The 22,682-nt window shown below is 32.5% G+C and overlaps 7 protein-coding genes across 7 annotated transcripts; 4 read left to right on the top strand and 3 right to left on the bottom strand.

Moving 5' to 3' along the window:
* Window positions 1-18: 18 nt before the first annotated feature.
* DFA_04320 (uncharacterized protein) lies at window positions 19-817 on the bottom strand (the record flags this gene model as incomplete). Its single annotated transcript, XM_004359996.1, has 2 exons — window positions 19-513; window positions 611-817. The coding sequence occupies 2 exons, from the start codon at window positions 815-817 to the stop codon at window positions 19-21; spliced, it is 702 nt and encodes a 233-aa protein (XP_004360053.1).
* A 593-nt stretch (window positions 818-1,410) lies between these two features.
* On the top strand, window positions 1,411-3,660 carry DFA_04319 (uncharacterized protein; the record flags this gene model as incomplete). Its single annotated transcript, XM_004359995.1, has 7 exons — window positions 1,411-1,733; window positions 1,822-2,080; window positions 2,152-2,187; window positions 2,250-2,333; window positions 2,439-2,953; window positions 2,980-3,211; window positions 3,283-3,660. 7 exons carry the CDS (start codon window positions 1,411-1,413, stop codon window positions 3,658-3,660), a joined length of 1,827 nt encoding a protein of 608 aa, XP_004360052.1.
* A 312-nt stretch (window positions 3,661-3,972) lies between these two features.
* Window positions 3,973-5,100, bottom strand: DFA_04318 (uncharacterized protein; the record flags this gene model as incomplete). Its single annotated transcript, XM_004359994.1, has 3 exons — window positions 3,973-4,120; window positions 4,286-4,626; window positions 4,729-5,100. 3 exons carry the CDS (start codon window positions 5,098-5,100, stop codon window positions 3,973-3,975), a joined length of 861 nt encoding a protein of 286 aa, XP_004360051.1.
* A 461-nt stretch (window positions 5,101-5,561) lies between these two features.
* On the top strand, window positions 5,562-8,440 carry DFA_04317 (putative cell surface glycoprotein; the record flags this gene model as incomplete). Its single annotated transcript, XM_004359993.1, has 11 exons — window positions 5,562-5,669; window positions 5,894-5,943; window positions 6,161-6,189; window positions 6,260-6,374; window positions 6,441-6,598; window positions 6,663-6,699; window positions 6,742-6,867; window positions 6,943-7,156; window positions 7,327-7,391; window positions 7,463-7,782; window positions 7,854-8,440. 11 exons carry the CDS (start codon window positions 5,562-5,564, stop codon window positions 8,438-8,440), a joined length of 1,809 nt encoding a protein of 602 aa, XP_004360050.1.
* A 131-nt stretch (window positions 8,441-8,571) lies between these two features.
* On the bottom strand, window positions 8,572-12,349 carry DFA_04316 (endonuclease/exonuclease/phosphatase domain-containing protein; the record flags this gene model as incomplete). The annotated part of the gene is made up of 4 exons (XM_004359992.1): window positions 8,572-11,849; window positions 11,947-12,145; window positions 12,166-12,220; window positions 12,306-12,349. 4 exons carry the CDS (start codon window positions 12,347-12,349, stop codon window positions 8,572-8,574), a joined length of 3,576 nt encoding a protein of 1,191 aa, XP_004360049.1.
* A 517-nt stretch (window positions 12,350-12,866) lies between these two features.
* On the top strand, window positions 12,867-19,722 carry DFA_04315 (acyl-CoA oxidase; the record flags this gene model as incomplete). The annotated part of the gene is made up of 17 exons (XM_004359991.1): window positions 12,867-12,896; window positions 12,995-13,248; window positions 13,324-13,581; window positions 13,652-14,034; window positions 14,073-14,716; window positions 14,778-15,175; window positions 15,805-15,878; window positions 16,043-16,063; window positions 16,133-16,271; window positions 16,352-16,594; window positions 16,673-16,819; window positions 16,909-16,989; window positions 17,075-17,146; window positions 17,222-17,380; window positions 17,474-18,024; window positions 18,126-18,779; window positions 18,863-19,722. 17 exons carry the CDS (start codon window positions 12,867-12,869, stop codon window positions 19,720-19,722), a joined length of 4,968 nt encoding a protein of 1,655 aa, XP_004360048.1.
* A 582-nt stretch (window positions 19,723-20,304) lies between these two features.
* DFA_04314 (uncharacterized protein) lies at window positions 20,305-22,614 on the top strand (the record flags this gene model as incomplete). The annotated part of the gene is made up of 1 exon (XM_004359990.1): window positions 20,305-22,614. The coding sequence occupies one exon, from the start codon at window positions 20,305-20,307 to the stop codon at window positions 22,612-22,614; it is 2,310 nt and encodes a 769-aa protein (XP_004360047.1).
* Between the last annotated feature and the right edge of the window lie 68 nt (window positions 22,615-22,682).

Below are 22,682 nucleotides of genomic sequence, written 5' to 3'. Positions count from 1 at the left end.
TGAAACATTTGATTTGGTTTATTGTAGATAGACTGAAAATGAAGCAGTTGCCTTGTCCAAAACTTTGGCATTAATATCATTTGACTCACAGGAGTCAGCACAAATAAGACCTGTAATCTGGTAGATACCAGACATTGTTGCTGCACTAGTGTTCATAATAAAGGTGATTGAACTAGTAGCATTGAAATTGACCAATAATTGATTGGAAATGATGATTGGTGATTGCAATGGTGAGTTTACGATGACTTGGGCTTGACCAGCTTGGACAAGACCATTGAAACTCATGCTAATGTTAAAAGGTGTTCCAATTGGAGCATAGGCTGGAGTGACAGTCAAGATTCTGACATCACCACTTGGATTACTATTTGCTGGACAAATACCGGCATATTGACACAAAGCAATTGGGTCAGCATTGTCTTGACCGATAAAATAGACAAATTGGCTATATCCAAGACTTTCACAAGTAAGATTACATGATACTCTATTATTATTTGAAAGTTGGTCACAAAGATCCTAAAGAAGAAGAAGAAGAAGAAGAAGATAAATATGAATTAATTAATTATATAAATTAAAATTATTATTGGATTATTTCTAGTATTTGAATGCATACGAGACAATATTCGAAATTGTTATTATTACGGAGGATTTGATTCAAGACAGCAATAGAGGAATCCATGGATACATAACATGATGAGCATGATGGAACAACATCTTGTTCTTCTTCTTCAACTGCAAGTCTTACGACAGGGTTGCATTGAGCAATGACAGCAGAAAAGGCTACCAAGAAAATAGTAGCTACAATTATTTGTTTAAACATTCTGGTGGGTTAATAAAAGAAGGAATTGGAAGTGACGACGATAAAAAAAAATGAAATAGATCACTTTCTTTATATAAGATTGGGTAATTATAGCAACGCTTCGTTTTTCGTGAAATATTTAAATTAACTCGGTAATGTAACAATAATATCAAGATTTTTTTTTCTCTGACACTTCTGACCTTTCGAAAAACCTTAAACACAAAGATACTCCTAGGACATATGATATCCCAATGCCATAACATAGTCATAGCCTATGATTGACCACGACTTATCAGCTGCTGACCTATAATTCACAAATTGATTTATTGCGAGCTCGATAAGAATTAAGAAGGTTCTTTGATTTACTTCATCCAAACAACTATTCAACCCCTCCCTGTATGTTTATATATTTAACCGTAGGATATGGTATGGTACGCTCACTGTACCCTATCCCTCTAATTTATATAAATAAAAGGTTGGAACATACAAGAACTACTAGTAGTATGATCAATTCGATAGGATTTTTCGAAAATTCTTTTAAAATATAATTTCGATGTATCTCATCAAATGTAGAAAGATCTTTCATTGTATTGACAATACTATAAATTACATTAATGTCTTCAACAACAACAACAACAATAACATTTCAATCAATATTTAGAGTTAAATATATTAGACATGTGATATTCAATCAGATATCTAATACAACAAACCAATTGGGTGATAGTATACAAAGAAAATCAGTAAAAGGAAGAGATATCATCAAGTTACCCTACCTTGAAATGATATCAAAGTATGCAATGCCTTTGAACTTTGTTAGACACTATCTACCTAAAGATTGTAGTCACATACTACTCGATCGAAGAAGATTAGCGATCACTCAATATTGTCATCATCCAAATGCATACACTGAAACATCTATTGGAATGGTCGAATAGTTTTGAAATGAAGTGGCAGTACTTGAAACAGTCTTCTGTCACTGAATTTAAATACAAGTATTTGAATGATGCAGTCATTTCAAAAAGCATAACAATACCAAATCAAGAGATATTAGAGTATCTAGTCAAGAGATGTCCTACCTCCACTCCTCTCGAGATTGAATTTCTCAAGAATGCAATGGATATGGCAATCAAGATTAGTTCTCTATCTATTGTAAAGTTGTTACACTCTAGCAAAGGTGTAAGGTTGAATGGTAGACATATGTCTTTGGCTTGTAAAGCATCATCTTTTGAAATAGTAAAGTATATTCACGATAGTGGAATTGGTAAATGTGAAGATGGAATGGTAAATATTAAATTAAAAGAAAAAAGAAATAATTCTTATTTAATAATTCTCTCTCTTGTAATTTATTGTAGGATGAAGCAGCAAAGAATAGTTTCGAGATTGTAAAGGTAAGTTGATTGGTTGATTGATTATTTCAATATAATATATTAATATTTTTTCAAAAATATAGTTTCTTCATTTCAAAAGGACTGATGGTTGTTCAAAGGGTGCTATGAATAATGCAGCTGAAAATGGTCAGTTAGATATTGTTAAAGTATGTATATTGTATTCTAGGCCTAGTACTAGGGCAATAGAAGGGCTGTATTTAATTTTTAAGAAATCAAAACTCACCTACTATCTTTTTTTATTTATATAATAGTTCTTACATGAGAATCGAGGTGAAGGTGCAACTGCCTGGGCAATGGATATTGCATCAATGAATGGTCACATTGATGTTGTGAAATTCCTTCATTTCCATCGTAGGGAAGGTGCAACAACAAAGGCTATGGATAATGCATCATTGAATGGACACATTGAAATTGTACAATTTCTTGAAGAACACAGAGCTGAAGGTGGAACGAGCAAGGCTATTTATAATGCAGCTAAAAATGATCACATCAATGTTGTAAAGTATATTTATAAAAATCGACCTAGAGGTACAGCAACCGATGAATTTGTTATTGGTCGTGAGGTTATACCTAAAGTAAGCATTGAATTGCTATCATATCTAGTTGACACTTTCAAGGCAAAATGTACATTAGATGCTGTGGTCGAATCATTGCAATGTGGTAGATTGGATATCTTTCATTATCTCTATAACCAATTCTCGGCTGATCCCGATATTTGGACACCTAGGATTATGGATGTGCAGCTTCAAATGGGCTCATTGATATTGTACAGTTACTACATTTCAATCGTAGTGAGGGTGCATCAACCATGGCCATGGATTGGGCAGCTCAATATAATCATTTTGAAGTTTTAAAGTTCCTTCACGTGCATCGTACAGAAGGTGCAACAACCTATGCTATGGATGGAGCAGCTAAAAATGGTAACATTGAAATTGTAAAGTACCTTCAAGAGCACAGAAGTGAAGGTGCGACTACCGATGCTATGGATTATTCGGCTCAATATGGTCTCATTGAAATTGTCAAAGTATGTATAAACAACAACACTTATTCATTCAATGATTGGCGTCTAACATTATTATTTATTTCCACTATTAGTATTTACACGATAATCGTACTGAAGGATGTACAGCAAGGGCACTTGAATATGCTTGTACTTATGGACATGCAGAAGTAGCGAAATTTCTAATCAATGTAAGAAATCTGAAAAGTAATGTATATATACTCGAAAATGCAACCAAATATGGAGAATATGAAATTGTCAAGTTGATTCTTCCTCAATTCGTAGATGCAGAGGGAATACAAACAATTGACAGAATCCTTAAAACAATGAATCATTATTGTTATGAAACCAAACAACTACTCAGAGATCATTTAAATCAACTTAAAGGTGGTCATGACCAAGATAATGTTCAACAAAGCAATAATCCTTTGATGAATCTCATAGGCTGGATCATGTCACCAAAAAGACAATAAATAAAAAACAAAGAATTGATATGAAGTAGTTATTTACCACACAATACCTAAAATAATAAATATTAAAATTAAAAATTTATTTATTCTTTAAATATAACTTATTATTAAGTTGTTATGTTTTTATTGTTGTTGTAAAATTTTAGCCATTTACTATTGTATTCCTATTTGTAAATGTTTACGGGTGATACCACGTGGAGGTAATTCTACTTATCACCCTGAATAATCCAGTTATTCATAATTTTGAAGTTTTTGCTATTTGATCTTTTGATTATTTTTTTGGTTTGGGTTGGTATCCCAAGTGATCACTTGGATCTAGTTGGATCCAGTTCTCTTCTGTAAGATGAAAGATCTAAAATCTTTTCTGCCAGTTTCGATACGACACAGTTTCATAGTCGGGTTATCTTTCAAGCTGGCTCTAAGCTGGCATTCATACTTTTTAGCTTTTGCCCCTCTGTTGACACTAAATGAAATCATCAGAGTTGAGGTTGTGGAGAAGAGTTTTTTTGTTTCTTCAATGGAATGGCTGATCCCACAGAAGTTTAAATACAAAAGGGTGTCTGGGGTATGTTCAAGTTCAAAAATATTGCGATTGATGTACTTGATATTGTTGCACCCCATTTTAAACATCCACTTGTGATATTCAGTCACCTCTGGAACAATGTCAACCAACTCAAACTCCAATTCGTTGAGTCTCTCCTTTCCATATATCTCGATGATATATTTGAAAATGAGAAATACCATTCTGCCATGGCCATCCATAATTCTAATGACTCTAGTTTTCTTGGTGATTCGTTTGACCAACTTCCTGGCCCTTTTATGCAAGTCTGATAGTTTTATTGATTTACCGACACCTGCCATTGCCAAAACTATGTCCATATAACCATTCTCTACTGCTTTTTCAAAGTATTCAGAAAGAGACTTTGATATGCAAGCTCTTGAATCGTGCATGGTTAATGGCAGTGTTGGCTGAAGAGGATTAAATCTGATACCTATCCCATGGGTGCTAATTAAATCCACACCAAACCAATCCAACTTTCTAATGCATTTTTTTTCCAAATCAGACAATACTTTTTTTCTTCCACCCTTTGCCTTTTTAGTTGCCTTTGTAGTGTTGTTGTTATTATTGTTGATAATCAACTGAACCAAATCAGTTTTTTTACCTTTGACTTTAATATCATTTGATTTACAAATCTCTACTAATCTTTTATAGGTAAATTCTTCCAGTTGGTCTTGTGAAAAATAATTTGTAGCAGTAGTTGATGTTGTTTTTGATTTGTTTGGAGGATTTGTTGGGGGAGCTTTAGGAGGATTTGTTGGAGGAGTTGTTTGAAGGGTTGTAGATTTTATTGGAGGGTTTGGAGGGTTTGGAGGGTTTGGAGGGTTTGGAGGGTTTGACGTTTTACTGAGTTGAGGAAGAGTACCGAATTGGTAGTACTTCATATCATACTTTTTGGTTGAACGGGAATACACCTGGTTTGTTAAGTGGTTCCTCAACGATATTTGGTTTTTCCCATTCTTCTTAATGAAATCATGCATTTGATTTTCAAAAAGAACCAAATCTGGTTTTGAAGTGTCTTCAAGATGCCAATTAAATTCATAATTAGAACTGTGGAATATATATATATATTAGTTAATCGTGATCTGCGCAACATATGTTCTTTAAAATTGATGTATAAATAATATATATTGAATTATACCTACGTTAAAATATTCATCTCTGTTACTTGGTTTGATAGTATAAATATTATTTATTTGTTTATCTGTCTCTCTTTATCTGTTTGATCAATTTACTTTTGTATTTTTTAAAAAACAAGGTTGTAAATTTGATATTATAAAGATATGGCGGAGGTACCTCTAAAAAAAAAAATAATTAATAGAAAGTATTGGAAAAAAGTAAAAAAATGGTTTTCACCTCTCAAAGTTTTATTGATGACGTTCAAAGATTAATTAACTTTTATCTCTGTTTTAACAGAACAGACAACATCGGTGCGCAAGAGTGTATCCGGAAAGTATGAAGGTCAACTTCAATAAGAAAATGGTGGTATCACAACTTAATAATCATGAAACGAACGAACGAAGCAACTTTAGATATTTGGTATCTCGTTCGGCCCAACCTTTATCGAACAGTCGTAGCGTTTAGTATCTCCGACACTTAAAGTTATCGAATGCACAACGCTTTAAGCAATCAGTGCTTTCATGATCGGAAGTGCACTTCCTTTCCTATTGCACTAAGTTCAAAAACAGGGGATTATTTTCAATCCCGAAGCCCTGCCGCGCGAAAAGGTATGTTGGGATGATCATTCTTCGGAGATGGGCCATTAAGCGTAATCAATACGCGTTTTTAATCATTTAAATATTAATAATATTATTTTTATTAGGTATAAACACAAAAGTATAAATGGAACAAAAAAAGATACTTTGAACCTTATCTTTTTTAGAAAGAGAAAACAAAGATGAAGATCTTTTTATCAATATTATTTATTATTTATCTATTTATTAGTAAATCAAAGAGTATTCCAGAAAGTGAATGTAAGAAACAGTAATAGCTATTTATTTATTTTATTTAATTTAATTTAATTTATTTATTTGGTTGATTTAGTTGCAACTTTGAATTCATTAAATACTCAGTACAATTTGAATTGGAATTTAACAGGTGATGTTTGCAGTAACCTTAAATCAGTAATTGGATGTGATCAACAAAATGTTATATCATTGTAAGAATTAACTATAGTTTATAATCCTACATTATTCATATTTATTAACTATTTTTTTTTTCAAAGAACACTACATCCATCCAATCAAAGTAATTCAGTTTATTTAATAGATATTAAAAATCTTACACAATTAGAAGAGATTCATATTTACAGTGGTTATATCATTGCATCTAGTTATTGGCAAGATACAATTTATACTCTTGAAAGATTAAAATCATTTTATTGTATGTCTTTTTAAAAAATCATATATCTCTTTTATAGGCTAATTAATATTTTATGTTTTTTTAGGTTATGATAAATGTTTTAATTCATTACCAACTTGGATGTATTTATATATCCCCACTACATTGACCACAGTTTATTTTAGAAATGTTACTGCTTCCATCCCTTCCAATATATTTTACTCAAATATTAGAAGTTTATCTTTACCAAATCTAAATGATAATGTAGCATTACCAATTTTAGATGGTGAAAATGATAAAATTGTTTATTTGTATGAACACATTTAAAATATTTACAAATTTTAAATAATGATTAATATTAACATCATCATCATCCTCTCTTTAAGACATATAACAAATACAATTAAAAGTATTCCACAATCTTATACTCAATTTAAAAACCTTAGAGAATTGGAAGTCTATTCATCAAATTCTACTATCACTTTTAATTCATTTGATCAATTTGAAAAATTGGAAGTATTATATTTAAAGCATCCAAAGAATTCATCCAAATCACTCTTCCCATCTTCAATTCAACAATCAAAATCATTAAAAAAGATTGTAAGTCTAGATATCGTAAAAAAAATAATATTTATTTATTTATTTATTTATTAATTTAAAATTTTTTCTTCCTTCAATCTAGGGTTATTGATGGTGATGGGTATTATTCAAATGTAAATTCAATTGATTTTACAAATGCAACTTCATTATTCCATATTTCAATTTATGAGAATCCATCTTTATTCCAAACCTTGTCATATCCATCATTTATTCATGGTTCAAATTTAACTTCAATGTAAATATTTTTATCAATCAATATATTAATCATAATGGATTCTTTCTAATTATATTTTAATTTATATTTAGTGATTTACAAGGAAATGATTTAAAAACATTTAAAATCAATATTTTTAGTTTTAATGAAGTATCATTAAAAAGAAATAATATTGCAGAGTCAATGCCAAACGGAAACTATTCTGTCTTTAAATCATTGAATATAATGCACAACAATATTGTTGGAACTGTTCCAGAAGGTTTATGTCGTTCCTTTGAAACCTCACTCAGTTACAATAATTTCACTGGTCCAGTCCCCGATTGTTGGTTGTGCAGTCCTTATTTGGTTGCTCCATACGTATTACCAAATAATTTTTCAAATTATCAATACCCAATTAAGAAACTTGGTTGTCGTAAGTCCAAATCAAAACAAAATTAAATACATTAATTAATTTCTTTTTTCTTTATTTCTTATTTCTATTAGAATCATTTGAAATTTATGATTATAATCAATCAATTTCTACAATGGGCGGAAGTATTATAATTGAGGGTAAAGATTTTGGATGGACAAGTGTAAGAGCAAATTCAGCATCATTGCCATTAGTTGTATTGGTACCAAACAACCAACTCGCTATAAAGGTGCCAGCTGGAACTGGTAGAGGGTACACTACATCTCATTGGTTTGATGATAATCAAATACTCTATAATTTCACCTATGGTTATTTACCACCCGTCGTCGACTCTATCGTCATTCTCGATGATAATGAAACATCAATATTTATATCTGGATCAAACTATGGTATCAATTCTACTCTTGTCACCTTGTCCATTAATAATGTCCAACATGAAATCCAATTTATTAATCATACCTTGATTACCATCCCACGTGACAGTGAATTGGGTAGTGGCCAGGAAATATTAATCACACTCTTGGTAGACGGTCAATCATTCAATGCCACAATGATCATTCAATCTGATTTTGCCAGTCCATCAATTTCCATCTATCAACAACTATCAACTAGTAATCTATTCACATTTATCTTTATCATTTTAATTTTAAACGTGGTATAAATAAATAAAAATAAATAAATAAATCAATTTTGATTAAATAATATTTTAGAGCAATTCTTAACTGGAATTGTCTTTGTTTTGTTTTGTTTATATTTTAAAAAAAGGTTATTTTGGGGAGGGAATAATATGTTTTAGCCACGAGAAGAACTTCTCATATGAAGAGAATTAGAAGAAGTTTGTTTCTTGCTTGTTAGGGTTGGTGATCCAAGAGGGATTTTAGGAGCATCCTCAAGTTTGATCAAACAATCTACAGCAAAATGATCGGATAAACGTGTTTGTGGAGTTGATCCCATTGGAATGACTGTGGATTCGAGACAGTTGAGATAAAGGAGTGGATTTCTACCTTCATCGTCACCAAAATGAGAATTAAAACTAAATATGTAATCGACACGTTCTTTGACCCCTGCAGTTGGTACTAGTTGATTGAGTGATTGATGAATGGTGTAACCTGGTTGATGAGGATTGGCAATTCTAAACAAATCGACTGGATGTCCAAGAATCATTTGAAGTGAATCATACTCTTCGGTTGGTTTGAGTAAGATTTTAATCTTTTGATTACCACCACCAACGCCACCATTACTTGTACTACCGATACCACTAGAGGTATCATCTAATCCTCCTAGAGATTGTGGTGACAATGATAAACCAAGTGAAGAGGAAGAGGAAGAAGAAGATTGATGTTGTGGAGAAGAAGGTTGTTGATCCTTTTCTTTTTGTAATTGATCCAATTTAGCTTGTTGATGTTGACTAATATAATAAATATCTGAATTATTTTCAATACCCCAGTAACTGGTAAGAGGTGGTAGAATCAATTCTTCAATGTCACTTGCCACAATGAGTGGAGCGGCAATATTAGAGTTGAATTTTGATCCTTTAACCAATTGATAGATAGCTTTGGTTTGTAGTGTCATTTCCAACGTTGTCTTTAATGATGTTACCAATTGAAGATTGATAACGTGTGATCTGAGATCGACAAAATCCATCTCTTCAAGCTCGGTCAGAGCACTGACAAACTCCAACTTTAACTTTCTCTTGAGAGTGTTGGTCCAATAATCTGTCGATTGCTTCAAATCATAGTGGAACACCTTGTTGAGAGTTTCTAGTACAATGCTCTTGTATGTGATTTCATCGCTACTCTCTTGTTGTTGGTTCTTTAGTTGATGGTTGTGTCGTTGGCTGAGAAGGTCGTTGATCTCTTTTTTAATAATATATGAAATCATCTCGGTGAGAATCAAACTCTTCATACGAGGAATATTGACCTGTTGACGAAGAATACCAAGATATCTGATGGGAATGTTATTGTCTTGTATACGAGCCATCAACTGTCGTGAAAAAGTTGCCGTAATCTCCTTTGTATTGATCTTTCGAGCAAAACTAGGAATGATTTGAGAGAGTACTATACTACCCTCATCCGATATGATTTGTTCATTCTCTCCAATAATATTCATATCACCACACAGTATTAATCCAATCGATTTCTTTTGTCCACCACCATTACCACCGTTACCGCTACTACTATGATTACTACTATTATTATTATTATTCTTGTTTTGTTGATTATTATATAATTCTGTTGAAATGAAATCACGAATGGATTGAAGTTGAAGCGTTCTAACAGTTTGAGCTTTTTTCAATTTATCGTCACCCGATACCATTTGCCAAGCTACTGATCCCTCGATGGGATTTGATTGAAGGTGTGCATTGAATACATAGAGTATCGAGTTTTCCTTGATGGATGAAGTGTCGAGTTTAACAGCTTGAATACCCTTGCTAGAGTGTACATCCAAACCAATACCCTCGTTAAATAGTCTAAAATCACTCCACAAGATTGGGAATGTACTAGCAAAATACAATCCACTGTCTTCACCAGACTTGTCAATGATATAACTGTAACACGACCTAAGAATCTTTGTAAACTTTTCTTTTGCCTGTTGATTAAACACCTCTTGCAAACATATAATGTCATACTTTTCAGACATGTTGATCAACATATTGGCTACATTGGTCACACGATCCTCTAAACTATAATTGGTAGAGTTTACCAATAATCCAAGGTTCAATGATATCATTCTAAATGTATTTTGTGGTGGTGGTACACTATTTTGTTGATAATCTCTTATTATTAAACTATTTGATAAATTACTTGAACTATTATTATTATTTGGATTTTGTTGAGAAGATTGTGATTGTTGAGACTGTTGTTGTTGTTGTTGTTGTTGATGTTGTTGTTGATTTTGATCAGTAATGACAAAAACGACGGTTGATGTGGTTCCAGGGATCGCATGTTTTTCAATGGTATATTGAGGAGGACAATGCGAAGAGAATGTGTTTTCGCCAATGAATGGGTTATTAAATGTCAGTTTGATGTCACCTTTGAGTCCATTTGAATAATAATTTACACTTCCATTTGTGCCTGTACAAATACCACTTGCAGCGGTACCAAATTCAATGGTTGCTCCTGGAGGAATACCCTCGGGTGGCAGCTCGTACCAATTACCATGCTCCAATGAGTAATCTCTACGTATCCAAAGTCTCGTCGTACGGTTGATAACTGTCACAAACTGACCTCTAGTTCCACGTCTTACAGCATGTTTCCAACTATCCTTTGAAGCACCACTATCTGAATTGTTCCATGGGAATGGGAACGAATCCTTTCCACCCGATATCGATTCTCCTCGTATCGGTGAATTTGACAACGATGAAAAGAATGACAATGTACTACTGAGTGATACCAATGATGATGGTGATGTTGGTGTTGTAGTTGAAGTTGTAGAAGAATTTGATGTTAATGATGATGTTGAATGTCTAATAGAACCATTATTATTATTATTATTTGAAGAAGGTGTTGTTGTATTATTTGACGTTTGATTCTCACGTTTAGTATTTATAGTTTTAGGTGATGTTGGTGTGTTGGGTGCAGCAGAAGGAGAAGGAGATGATGAATTGGGACCTCCAGGAGTTATTTGTGACGTTGATGAAGATGAAGAGGATGAGGAGGATGAAGAGGAAGAAGAAGAAGAAGGTTGAGGATGATTCAATAATACAATTTGTTTTTGGTTTAATTTAAAGTTGATATTGTTACTTTTGATAGTTGTCTTTACTTCAGAGTGTATTTGACGATTGATCTCTTCGTGTGATAGATAGTATTTGGTTTCGATGATGTTTTGTGGTGACGCTGATATCGAGCAGCTGTGTGTCGTCCAGTACGGGTTTGACCATTCGACAGTGACGTACAAGAATGGTTCCCACAACTTCATTCCAATTAGATTAGACAATGATTGTATACTACTCGAGTGCAAAGGAGCTATCGAAGGAGGTAACAACAAATAGATGACACTACCCTTTGTACCTGTTACAAATGCATTACTCTCTGATGCAAATTCTATTTTACTATTTGGTGCAATGATTTCTTTAGAATGAGAAAATAAAATAAAAGATAGATATAGATATATGAGTATATTAGTTAGATCTATCTTTTACATTACATATCAAACGATCTATCATACCAGGAGGAAATATTCGCAATAAACCTTGTTGTAATTTAACATAGACTCTTTGTAATATATAATCAGTGTCGTTTGATATGTTGATGATGGTTGTTCTCGATGCTTTGTACAACTCTTTCTTCCAATCATTGTTGAGTGACATGGTTGTAGGTAGGTAGATATCTTTCGAACCAGTAGTCTCTGTAACAACAACAACTAACTACTAACGAACTAACTAACTACTATGTCAATCAAAATATATCTATCCTCTTTTGATACTGATGTGTGAGATAAACTATAAATATAAAACTACAAGATACAAATTTGGGTATAATAATAATAATAACAATAATAAAATTGATTTTTTTTTTTTTTCACACAAAGAATTCTTTTGTCTTTGCGAAAGTTTTTGAGGTTCATCCATTATGTTATTATTTTTATCAGCATACAAATATTTTAATTAAATACTATTATTATTATATGTATATGTATCTTTATTAAGCTAATTGTTATAAGAAATAACTCGTGTACATATTATCTTTAAAGATAATATAAAAGAATCGAGCAGACACACAGTGACCTGGTTATTCATCAGCATTAGGGATTGATCATATCAAATGGACTAGCAATAATAATATTGTCCGTTCCCAAAGGGATTTAGTTGTTTCACAAGAAAAGAAAGATATTTGAAAACGATTGATGAATAAACGAATGATGAATGAATGAAATGAAGTTCCTTTGTATTAAGATTTTCGAGAATAAAATTTTAAAAAAGATATTTTTCTTTATTTAAAAGCGTAAGCTCAGCTCTTGTGGTTGTTTTAAAGTTAGCAACACGACGCACTCACTTTAAACAATCATTCATTCATTATACATTATTTATTATCTCTTTTTTGATCACATACAAATAAAATAATAATAATAATATTATATTATAAAAAATGGATACACCTTTAAAAAGAATTGCAGTTGTATGTGTTGTGTTGAAACACAAGCTTTTTTCAAACCAACTAAAATCATTATCTTTATCTCTCTCTCTTTCTCTCTATTCAATTGATTATATATTCAGACAATTCAACATTTAAAGAATGAAATAACAGGTGTTCATCATCAACATAATGAAGGTCATTGTTGTAATATCTATGATGATATTACTTCTACACCTTTGGGAGGTAGTCCCAATGTAGAGTATTTAACATCTCTATTGGACGGTGACTTTAAACAAGACAGAGATCATCTTTTTAGATTATTCCAAAACAATGAAGAATTTGATGAACCATTCTTAACTGAACCTGGCTACACAAACTATAAACATAGAGAAAGGTAAAAATAATCATAATAGTAATAATAGTATTTGTATAAATTGTTAATTTAACTTTACCAACTCTTTGTTTTTAGAACATTAATTGCATCAAAATTGATTGCAGATCAAGAGATTGTTACATTGGAAGATATGAAGAATAGACCTGATAAATTCTTGGCATGGTTTGAAACCATTTCTTATGCTGATCTAAGTGTCAGTCTCAAGTTTGCCGTCCAGTACAATCTATGGGGTGGAACTATACTATTCCTTGGAACAGAGAAACATCATTCAAAGTATTTATCTGGTATTCAAGATTGTACTAAACTTGGTGTATTTGGTTTAACTGAGTTAGGGTAAGTAAATAATAATAATAATAATAATATTTAATTTAATTTACTTATTTATAATTAATTTATTGTTTAGTCATGGAAGTAATGTAAATGGGTTGGAGACAACAGCAACATATGATCAAGAAACAAAAGAGTTTATTGTAAATTCACCTACTTGGACATCACAAAAATATTGGCCTGGAAATATAGCTACACATGGTCAGTTTTGTACAGTGTTTGCTAGATTGATATTAAAGGGTCGTGATCATGGTGTACATGCATTTGTGGTACCTATTCGAACCCCTCCATTGTCGGGACACCCATACGGCCTGCCAATGCCCGGTGTCGAGATTAGAGATATTGGATTGAAATCATCATTCAACGGTATTGATAATGGAGGACTGTTGTTTAAACAAGTACGTATTCCATTGGACAACATGTTGGATAGATTCAGTCGTGTCACTGAATCGGGGGAGAGTATGAATCGACGATTGCACCAAACCGTCATTTTGGAGCTATGATGTCTGTATTTTATATCGGTCGTCTCTGTATATCAGTATTGTGTCTTGCAGCTGCCAAAACAGCCGTCTCTATCGGGTTGAGCTACTCACACAATCGCAAGCAGTTTGGTGAGCCTGGCAAACCCGAGCAACCCATCATCCACCACACCACTCAACAACGTCGTCTGCTTCCCAACTTGGCAAGATGCTTTGCACTCGACTTTGCACATAAACGAGTTATATTGACCGATGCGATGGAGCTCAAGCACAGCTATTCATCGGGTCTCAAGGCGATTGGCGCATGGGACTGTTTCAGCGCCACCCAGTTGGCTAGAGAGTGTATGGGAGGTCAGGGGTTCCGTCTGTCAGCGCGTGTCCCCGTCCTCAGAAACCACCTTGAGGTCGGACTCACAGGAGAAGGTGACAACACCATCCTCTGTCAACAAACCAGTAAATTCCTCCTTGCAACCTACCACAAACAACTTCAAGATATTAAATCAAACAACACTCAACAATTCACAGGTGAATTATCATATATCAATAATATCAAACAATATGATTATCACACCAACAAAAAACCAATCTCCTTTAGTCACCTTAAACAATTCACATATCAACAATTGGCATTTCAAAAAAGAGAATATTTATTAATTGAAAAGGTAACAAAAAAGTATAATAATTATTAAATTAATTTACTTATATATTTATATTTTAATTTAGTTATATAATATAATGTATTCAACAAAGAATAATAATATTATTATTAAAATTAATTCAGTTGAATGGTATAGATTATGGAATGAAAATCTGTCATTGACATTGAAATTGGCAAGAGCCAATGTGGATCGATTCGTTCACAAATTCTTTTTAGAAAAGATACAGTCATTGGCCAAAGACACTGATGTCAATACAGTGGCAGTACTCAAAAAGATGTGTGCTCTCGATGCCTTTGATTTGATTCAAAGGGATCTAGGTGTATTTGTAAGCAATGGTATCCTGGCAGCCAAAGAAAATGGCACTGGTATATGGTTTGATATGGAAAAAGAAATTACTCATGTATGCTCTGAACTCACTCCCTATTCTTTAGACATTGCATCTGCATTTAAAATTCCTAAAAAGTATGTAGACAAAAAAATATATTTGTTGTTCCCAGGTTCAAAAAAAAAAAAAAGGTTTTACTTTTTTTCTTGTTTTTTTGGGCTGACCTATGCAGTCCTTCGATGGGAAGGGAAGTAGCCCTTCGCTCACCTCTCTGAATACATCGAATAAGTTGTGGAATGATCTATAGACAACACAAACATAAACTGACATCATCATCTTTCTTTTTTTTTTAAAACTTTTATTCTTCTCTTGTGAAAAATATATAAGGTTCCATCCTTACACCAACTCGATAGAGTGATCAGTAGTCCTTCGAAATTTCAATGCAAAATGCCGGGTATCCTTCCACCTTTAGCCAAGGTGATCTCATGATCGCACCCCCATTCTTCTCATCTTTGCAGGATGTTCCCCTTCTTGAAAAAACATTAAATTGAATAAAAATATATATTTAAAATTCCGCGGCATGGATTCCATTCTGTTGAAAGATCACAGACTAATATCACAATTCAGATATTTCCAAAACAACACTCGTTGTAAGATTAGAAAAGACGCTCTCTCTTGTTTTTAGAAACAACAACATCTCATCATCACTTATTTATTTTTATCTTTTACTTCCCTATCAATTAATTATCTATTTATAAACATAAAGACTTTACACTTTTAATATTAATATCTATCAATCTTATCTTGTGATAAACACATATCTTAGACACTCACCAGGCGGTAAAAAAAAAAAAAAAAAAACAACCCCCACCAGGTTTCGTCTTCTAAAGATCAGTATCACCATTTCTTGATGAAGTTCACTTTTAGATATATAACAACAATCTTGTTGTTGTTGTTGTTGATTGTTCTAATTAATGATAATAACAACAATGGTTTCGTTCAAGCTCAATTACCATCTGAACAAGGTATGTTAATGTTTATTTGGTTGTTTGACAAGAAGAATATAATACTCATCATCTATCTTTTTTAAATAGTTACACTTCTCAAACAACTCAACAACTATGCTTTAACTTATTGGATGCCAATTGGTAGTACTCCAGGTTGTGGAAGTACAGGTCTACAAGTAAGAAGTTTGGTTATGTGTAATCCTGAGAATACCCAAATTACTGGTTTGTAAGTAGACTCATCATCTTTATGATTTATTTATACATAAACTAATCAATTCTTATCTATCCATCTTTATATTTATTTAGAACCATTGAAACACAATTATTAAATTTGAATATTGATATGATTGATTTCTCAGTTGTTCCATATTTAAAGAGTCTTACCTTTTACACATCGACACCTGTTCTCTTCCCAGCAACACTGTTAACACACAAGAATATCACTACCTTTGAGTTAATCTATCTTACTCCTGTACAAGATAACACTCAAGGTATGTTTGTAGATGTTACAAGATCTAATTGGACTGGAATGACTAGTTTAGAAAAAGTGTAAGTAAATAATAATAATTATTATTATATTATTATTTATTTAAAAGACTAACAAACTAGTTTTTGATTGATCTATAGTTATATTGATGGTATGTGGGGAACACTTCCAATATTACCACCTTCTGTAACCTTTGTTCATATTAGTTCACCATCACAACAATCATTGAGACAATTCTCAACGGCTGCCATTCATACAAATTTGTTTACTCCTGAATTATTGGTTTAGTATGTCAAGAATATAATATATTACAACTTTATTTAAATATTAAATATTAACCTTTGGTTTTTTTTTTTTTTTTAAATAATAATATTAGTGAATTAAATACATTTAATTTCATACTTCAAGGTCCAGCTTTTAATATTAGTATTGCTCAATGTACAAAATTACAATCATTGTATGTATTTATTATTATGATTATTATGATTAATATTATTGCAACATTTAATAATAATGTTTTTTATTTTATTTTTTTTGTCTAGACAAATCCAATCCGCTGGATATAATGTTGATTTTAAGAGTTTCTATACTCTACCACCAGTATTAACTTCATTGTATGTATAATACATATATAAATATATAAATATTTTAATTAATTAATTTACAAATAATTTAAAAAAAATTTTTAGACGATTAATTAATGTATTTGCATCAGTAGCAAATAGAACAATGCCACTTTATAAAGAGTTGACTGGATGGGATAACTTAGTTACGTTGGAACTCCAAGGATTACAATTGACAGGTCCACTTGATGAACAATATTTTAAAATCCCTTATTTATCTGTATTGTATGTATATATTTAACGGAGAATAATAGTAGTTATCTATCAATCTTTCTTTTGCAATTAATCTTTTTTTTTTTTATTATTTTTTTTTTTTAGGAATTTAAATTATAATGCATTATTAACATTTACATTACCAAATTACTTAAATACTAGTCAATTGACAGTAATTAGATTTAGTGGTTGCAATGGATTGTCTGGTTCAATTCCTGCCAATATTCTTGATAATTTGTTAATGGAAATTGTTGATGTTTCTCAGACTTCGATTACAGGTGAATTGCCAAGAGTATTGTTATGTGCATTCCACGGACTCTTTTCAACCAACTATTTTATCTCAGGATTGGTATTTAGCAATTACAATGGATCTATTTTCCAACGTGATTGTAATCCCACTATTTCACAGATTGAACCATTTTCAACCAATAGTAGTATTGTTATCAATGGTAATGATTTGGGTCCAAAGGCACCATACCTATTCCTTGCTTTGACCAATACCATGGGTGACGCTATTCAAACCAGTTGTGGATTTACTATCCCCAACTATCGTCTTGAATGTACTAATCCCTTGACACTTGGTTTTGGTAAACTACAAGTCTATGTTTTGGTCAATTTACAATATACAATCATTAATTCAAATTTCACTTATCAAAGTAAGTAATTGAAAAGTGGAGGAAAGGATAGATAAATCATTTTTAATTTGATTGATTAATTAATATTTTTATTTTTATTTATTTTTATTTATTTTTTAAAGGACCATCAATTTTACAATCAACTCCATGTCCAACATTGGGAGGTAGAATTACATTATATGGATATGATTTAATGGCTAATGCAGTTAGAAAGAAAGATACTGGAATTAGTATTTATGGTAGACCTTGTACAAACTATCAAGTATTGGCATCGTACCGTGCCGTTAGTTGTGAATACGCTGCTGGTATCACATCCAACGTACCCATCTCAATTCAAGTGAGTGGGTTGTACAACAATGCTAGTAATGATGCCTATTTCAGATACCTACCACCAAATGTCGTTTCTTCATTTGCCACCAAACCAAATGAAGCTACTCAACTCACCATTACAGGGTCTGACTTTTGGAATGATGTCTCGCTCATTTCAGTGGTCATTGAAGACACTCCTCCCATCCCATGCCCAGTCACCTATTCCAACCACAGTTACTTTGTATGTGATTTCCCAGCTTCACCATACACCACTGGAAGAAAGAATATCAAGGTCACTGTAAATGGACAAACATCTGCACCAAACAAATTGTTTGAATTCCTCGATGAAACCGTTTGCCCAAAGTATTGTAATAATAATGGTATTTGTGATGTTGCAATTGGTTTTTGTGTTTGTAATTCAATTACAAATAATAATAATACTTTATTTGGTCCTTCTTGTGAACAAGGTAAAAAATAGAATAGAAAAATAATTATTATTTATTTGTTTATTAATTTCTTTTTATTTATTTCTATTTCTATTTCTATTTAGAATCATATGATAATAATGCAGTATTTTCAACATTGGAACCAATATTAGAAATAACACCATCATTTAATGAAAAGACAGTATTGACAGCTAAATTGATATCGGTGGTTGAAAATGGAGCAGAGATTATCATTCCATCTTGGAGATACACTTTGTTGGCTAATTCATCGACTCATCAATACGAGTGGACTAGTGGAGCAAAGATTGTGACCGTTTCAATCATCCCCAATCAAGATGGAGGTAGTGCTCTGTTTGGTGGATCGTACTTGACATTCCCTTCGAATAGTTATACCTATGCCATCAACTATACTTTGGAGGGTGGGTCTGATGATAGTGTCCAATTTAAGTTCGCGATCGATATGACCCCCGATGAGTGCACAACGGCACCCATCACATTGGCCAGTCCAGTCGGGTTGAATGAGTCTACTGGAGTCATCGGTGATCTCAGATGGTCACTGTTGACAGTATACGATGTCGAATGGTTCACTCGTCACCCAGGTATTGCACATGTCAATAATGGTGGTTCTGGTAATGTAGAGACATCTCTACTCAAACAAGATGGTAGTAGTCAATTATTGATTGTCTATGTCAAGCCACCAGCAGGTGAAACTAAAATCCGTAATGTCTTTTTCCAATATGATTTTGCCGTTCTAAAAGCATCGTCATCTCGTAGTCCCAAGACTGGTGGATGTGATGACACCTCGTTTGCCAAATGGAAGATCGCAGTCTCTGTAATCGGTGCAGTTATTGGAGCTGCTCTATTGGGTGTTGCCGGTTACTTTTTAGTCAAACAACAACTCAAGATCAATAAGACCAAGTCTGCCCTTGACAAACGTCTAAGAGAATTAAATTCAAATCTCTAAATTTAATTTAGTTATTTATTTATTACCTACCCTACCTACTTTCACAAGAAGAAGAAAAGTTCATAAACCATAGTTTTTTTTTTTGTACTATACAACCAACCTAGAAATTTTAAAACAAATATAATAATAATAATAATAATAATAATAATAATAATAATAATAATAAAATCGAATCTATTTATTAAACTAAACAACGGTATCAGTATTTGAAAGACACATACTCCATTTTCTAGTTGATTCACTAGTTGTTAGGCAACTAGATCATTTATTTAACTTTTATCGCAAAAGTCTGTTTTGTTTAGATCATTTATTTAGTTTAGTAGGATGATCACATTGTAACCCATTCAGCTGCAGATTTCATTCCGAATAAATTCAAAGATCTCAGACATCCTATCCTTTTTATATGATTAACTAAACAAATTCTAAATTAAAAATAAATTATCTCAAACTTTTCACAGTTTCAGTGCACCATGGGGTAATTCAGGGATACATCGATGATGATATCATACATAACATGTTAATATATTAACAATATATATCTATCTCTATAAAAGAAAAAGTTGTTTTAAATTTAGATTTTAAATGGATTATAAAGAAAGAAAGGAAATAGCTATTAAATCAGTATTACATAGCACCTATTTACTTCGAAACATTAGGAGATGGATAAAGTTGATCAATCGAATCAGCACAAGAGAGTTGATCAAGACAAGACTACAGATCGTACCCGAGTACGATAGAGTGCACAATTCAAATGTTGATAGATACTATAAAGAAATGTTACGTCATCCCAATTTGATGTGCAAGACATTCAATCAAGCAAATAGTGTGATGTGGTTACTAAAGAATGGGTTTCACTATCTCTTGCGAGACAAGATCAGAGCTGGTCACGAACTGACTTTTGACGGCAATTGGATGGATCTTGTCACCAGAGAAACCTTGTATATCTTTATAGATGAAGAGATTGAACGTTTGGTGAAACAATACTTTGGATCGATAAAGGATCATTATGGTGCACATCTTGGTATGTTAGAGGGTGCTGGTCGGTCTGGTGACCACAGAATGGTGACTGTTGCACATAGTATCATTACAAAGTTTAATTTTTCAAAGATGCTCTATGCTACTTGTTATGGTGGTAACATCTATTCAATCCAATTCGTTTTAAAGTATGCTACTACTGTTGAACGTCAAAATTTTGACATGTGTCTGTACAATATGTTGTTGTCAGGCAATACAGCAGAAGCGGTAGAATATCTCATCACACTATTATCAGAGGATAAATTGGTTAGAAAGTATAATGTTCAAGGATCTCATGATTATCCCGACATTTTTGATAGACTGCTCAAGATTGGTGACGTTGGTTTGATTCGTCGTTTGGTCAAAGATTTAAAGGTGGTACATTATGAAGAGCCAAGACTCGAGATTTATGCGTTTGGAGTAATGGAGGATATTATGCAAGTCACCTCTCAACAAATTCAAGTATTATCTTTGGCTTGGGTGGAACTTGGGTCTCACAAACTCAAAGCTTCACATCAAGTAATGGAATCAAGATTTGAAAAGGAAATACCAATTGACTGGATCGGTACACACAAGGAAAGAATTGTATCAAGAGAGCAATTGTTAAACATTCTCACTGCATTCGAGTTGATTTTAGAGATTTACAAGTTTCCTCTTTATAATGGTATTCCCACCCAATCAACTGGTGAGCATACCGTTAGACTTGCCAAATTTTCTAGACTCATCGTACCATCGTTGGCAATGATCATGTCATTATCTGGGCATCAAAAGGTTGCTGAATATATTGGAACTCATCTTGGCAAGCTATTAGACATTGATCAATTGTTTTATGCAGCTTGTCAATCTGACTATATCGAAAATGTATATTATTATTTCCCAATGTATCAATTAAAACGACAACAACAACAACTACAACAACAACAAAAGATTGAAGAATTAAAAAAGAAAAAAAAGAATCTTGTAAACACAACCGAAAAATTCATTCCACCAACAACCAGCAAGTTGGATATATTCCTATTTCTAAGCAACCATTTTAAATATGAAACAGTTCATGATTTAATGCTCATTATCAATGCTGCCATCAAGGTTGGTAATGTCGAGTTGGTTAGACATGTAATACATACCAATATCCTTGTATTGACAAGTATTAGCCTCGACATTATATTCAATAGTTGTAATATAGAGATTGCTACCTTTTTATTGTCAGTCTATTACCATCAAAAAACGATTAGATTTTCAACCAATGAATTCGATCGAATTAGTGGACGACCCAAAACAGCCTATTTCATTGTACGAAACTTTATTCAACTACAGGCATGGATGTATTTTATGACCTTTGATCAAGGTTATTACGATCAAGTTCTCTGTAAACTGGCACTATTCTTAAACAGGCCCGAAGTCTTTTCAGTATTTATGCCACGTTCTGTTCCAACCGAATTCTGTTTTGGAGGATCCCCTGAAGCCATCAAAAAGACATGTTTACGTGTATCAAGGTATGGTTCAGGCGAGATTATCAGCACTCCAGACACATGGGAGACGATTGGAGAGATTGGAAGTACTGATCTTCTTGACCTAGTCATGGCTAATCATAAGGAATCGGAACCAGTTTTATCTAGGGTCGTCAAAGGTGCTTTCAAAGCCAGCAACCATGCTCTCATTATACACGTGGAATCCAAATACTACAAAACCTACTATACCATGGACAATATCACCGAAGCTTTAAATTCCAATTGTTTCAAGATTCTATTTCATTATTTTGAAAAGAATCGTTCATCTAGATGTTCCGACATTGTCAATCGAATCACTACCATATTAAATAATTCCAAACCAATCATTAACAAACAAAAACAACAACTTTTAGAATTATTAAATAAATAAATAAATAAATAAATAAATAAATAAATAAATAAATAAATAATAATTTAATTTATTTAATGTCGATCAAT

The sequence above is a fragment of the Cavenderia fasciculata genome (genome assembly GCF_000203815.1).
Source record: "Cavenderia fasciculata unplaced genomic scaffold Scf_Dfasci-G-o-33e01.r1-3, whole genome shotgun sequence".
NCBI classification, from domain to species: Eukaryota; Evosea; class Eumycetozoa; order Acytosteliales; family Cavenderiaceae; genus Cavenderia; species Cavenderia fasciculata.
Note: the sequence above shows the minus strand (reverse complement) of the source record. Positions and strands in the feature narration are given on the sequence as shown.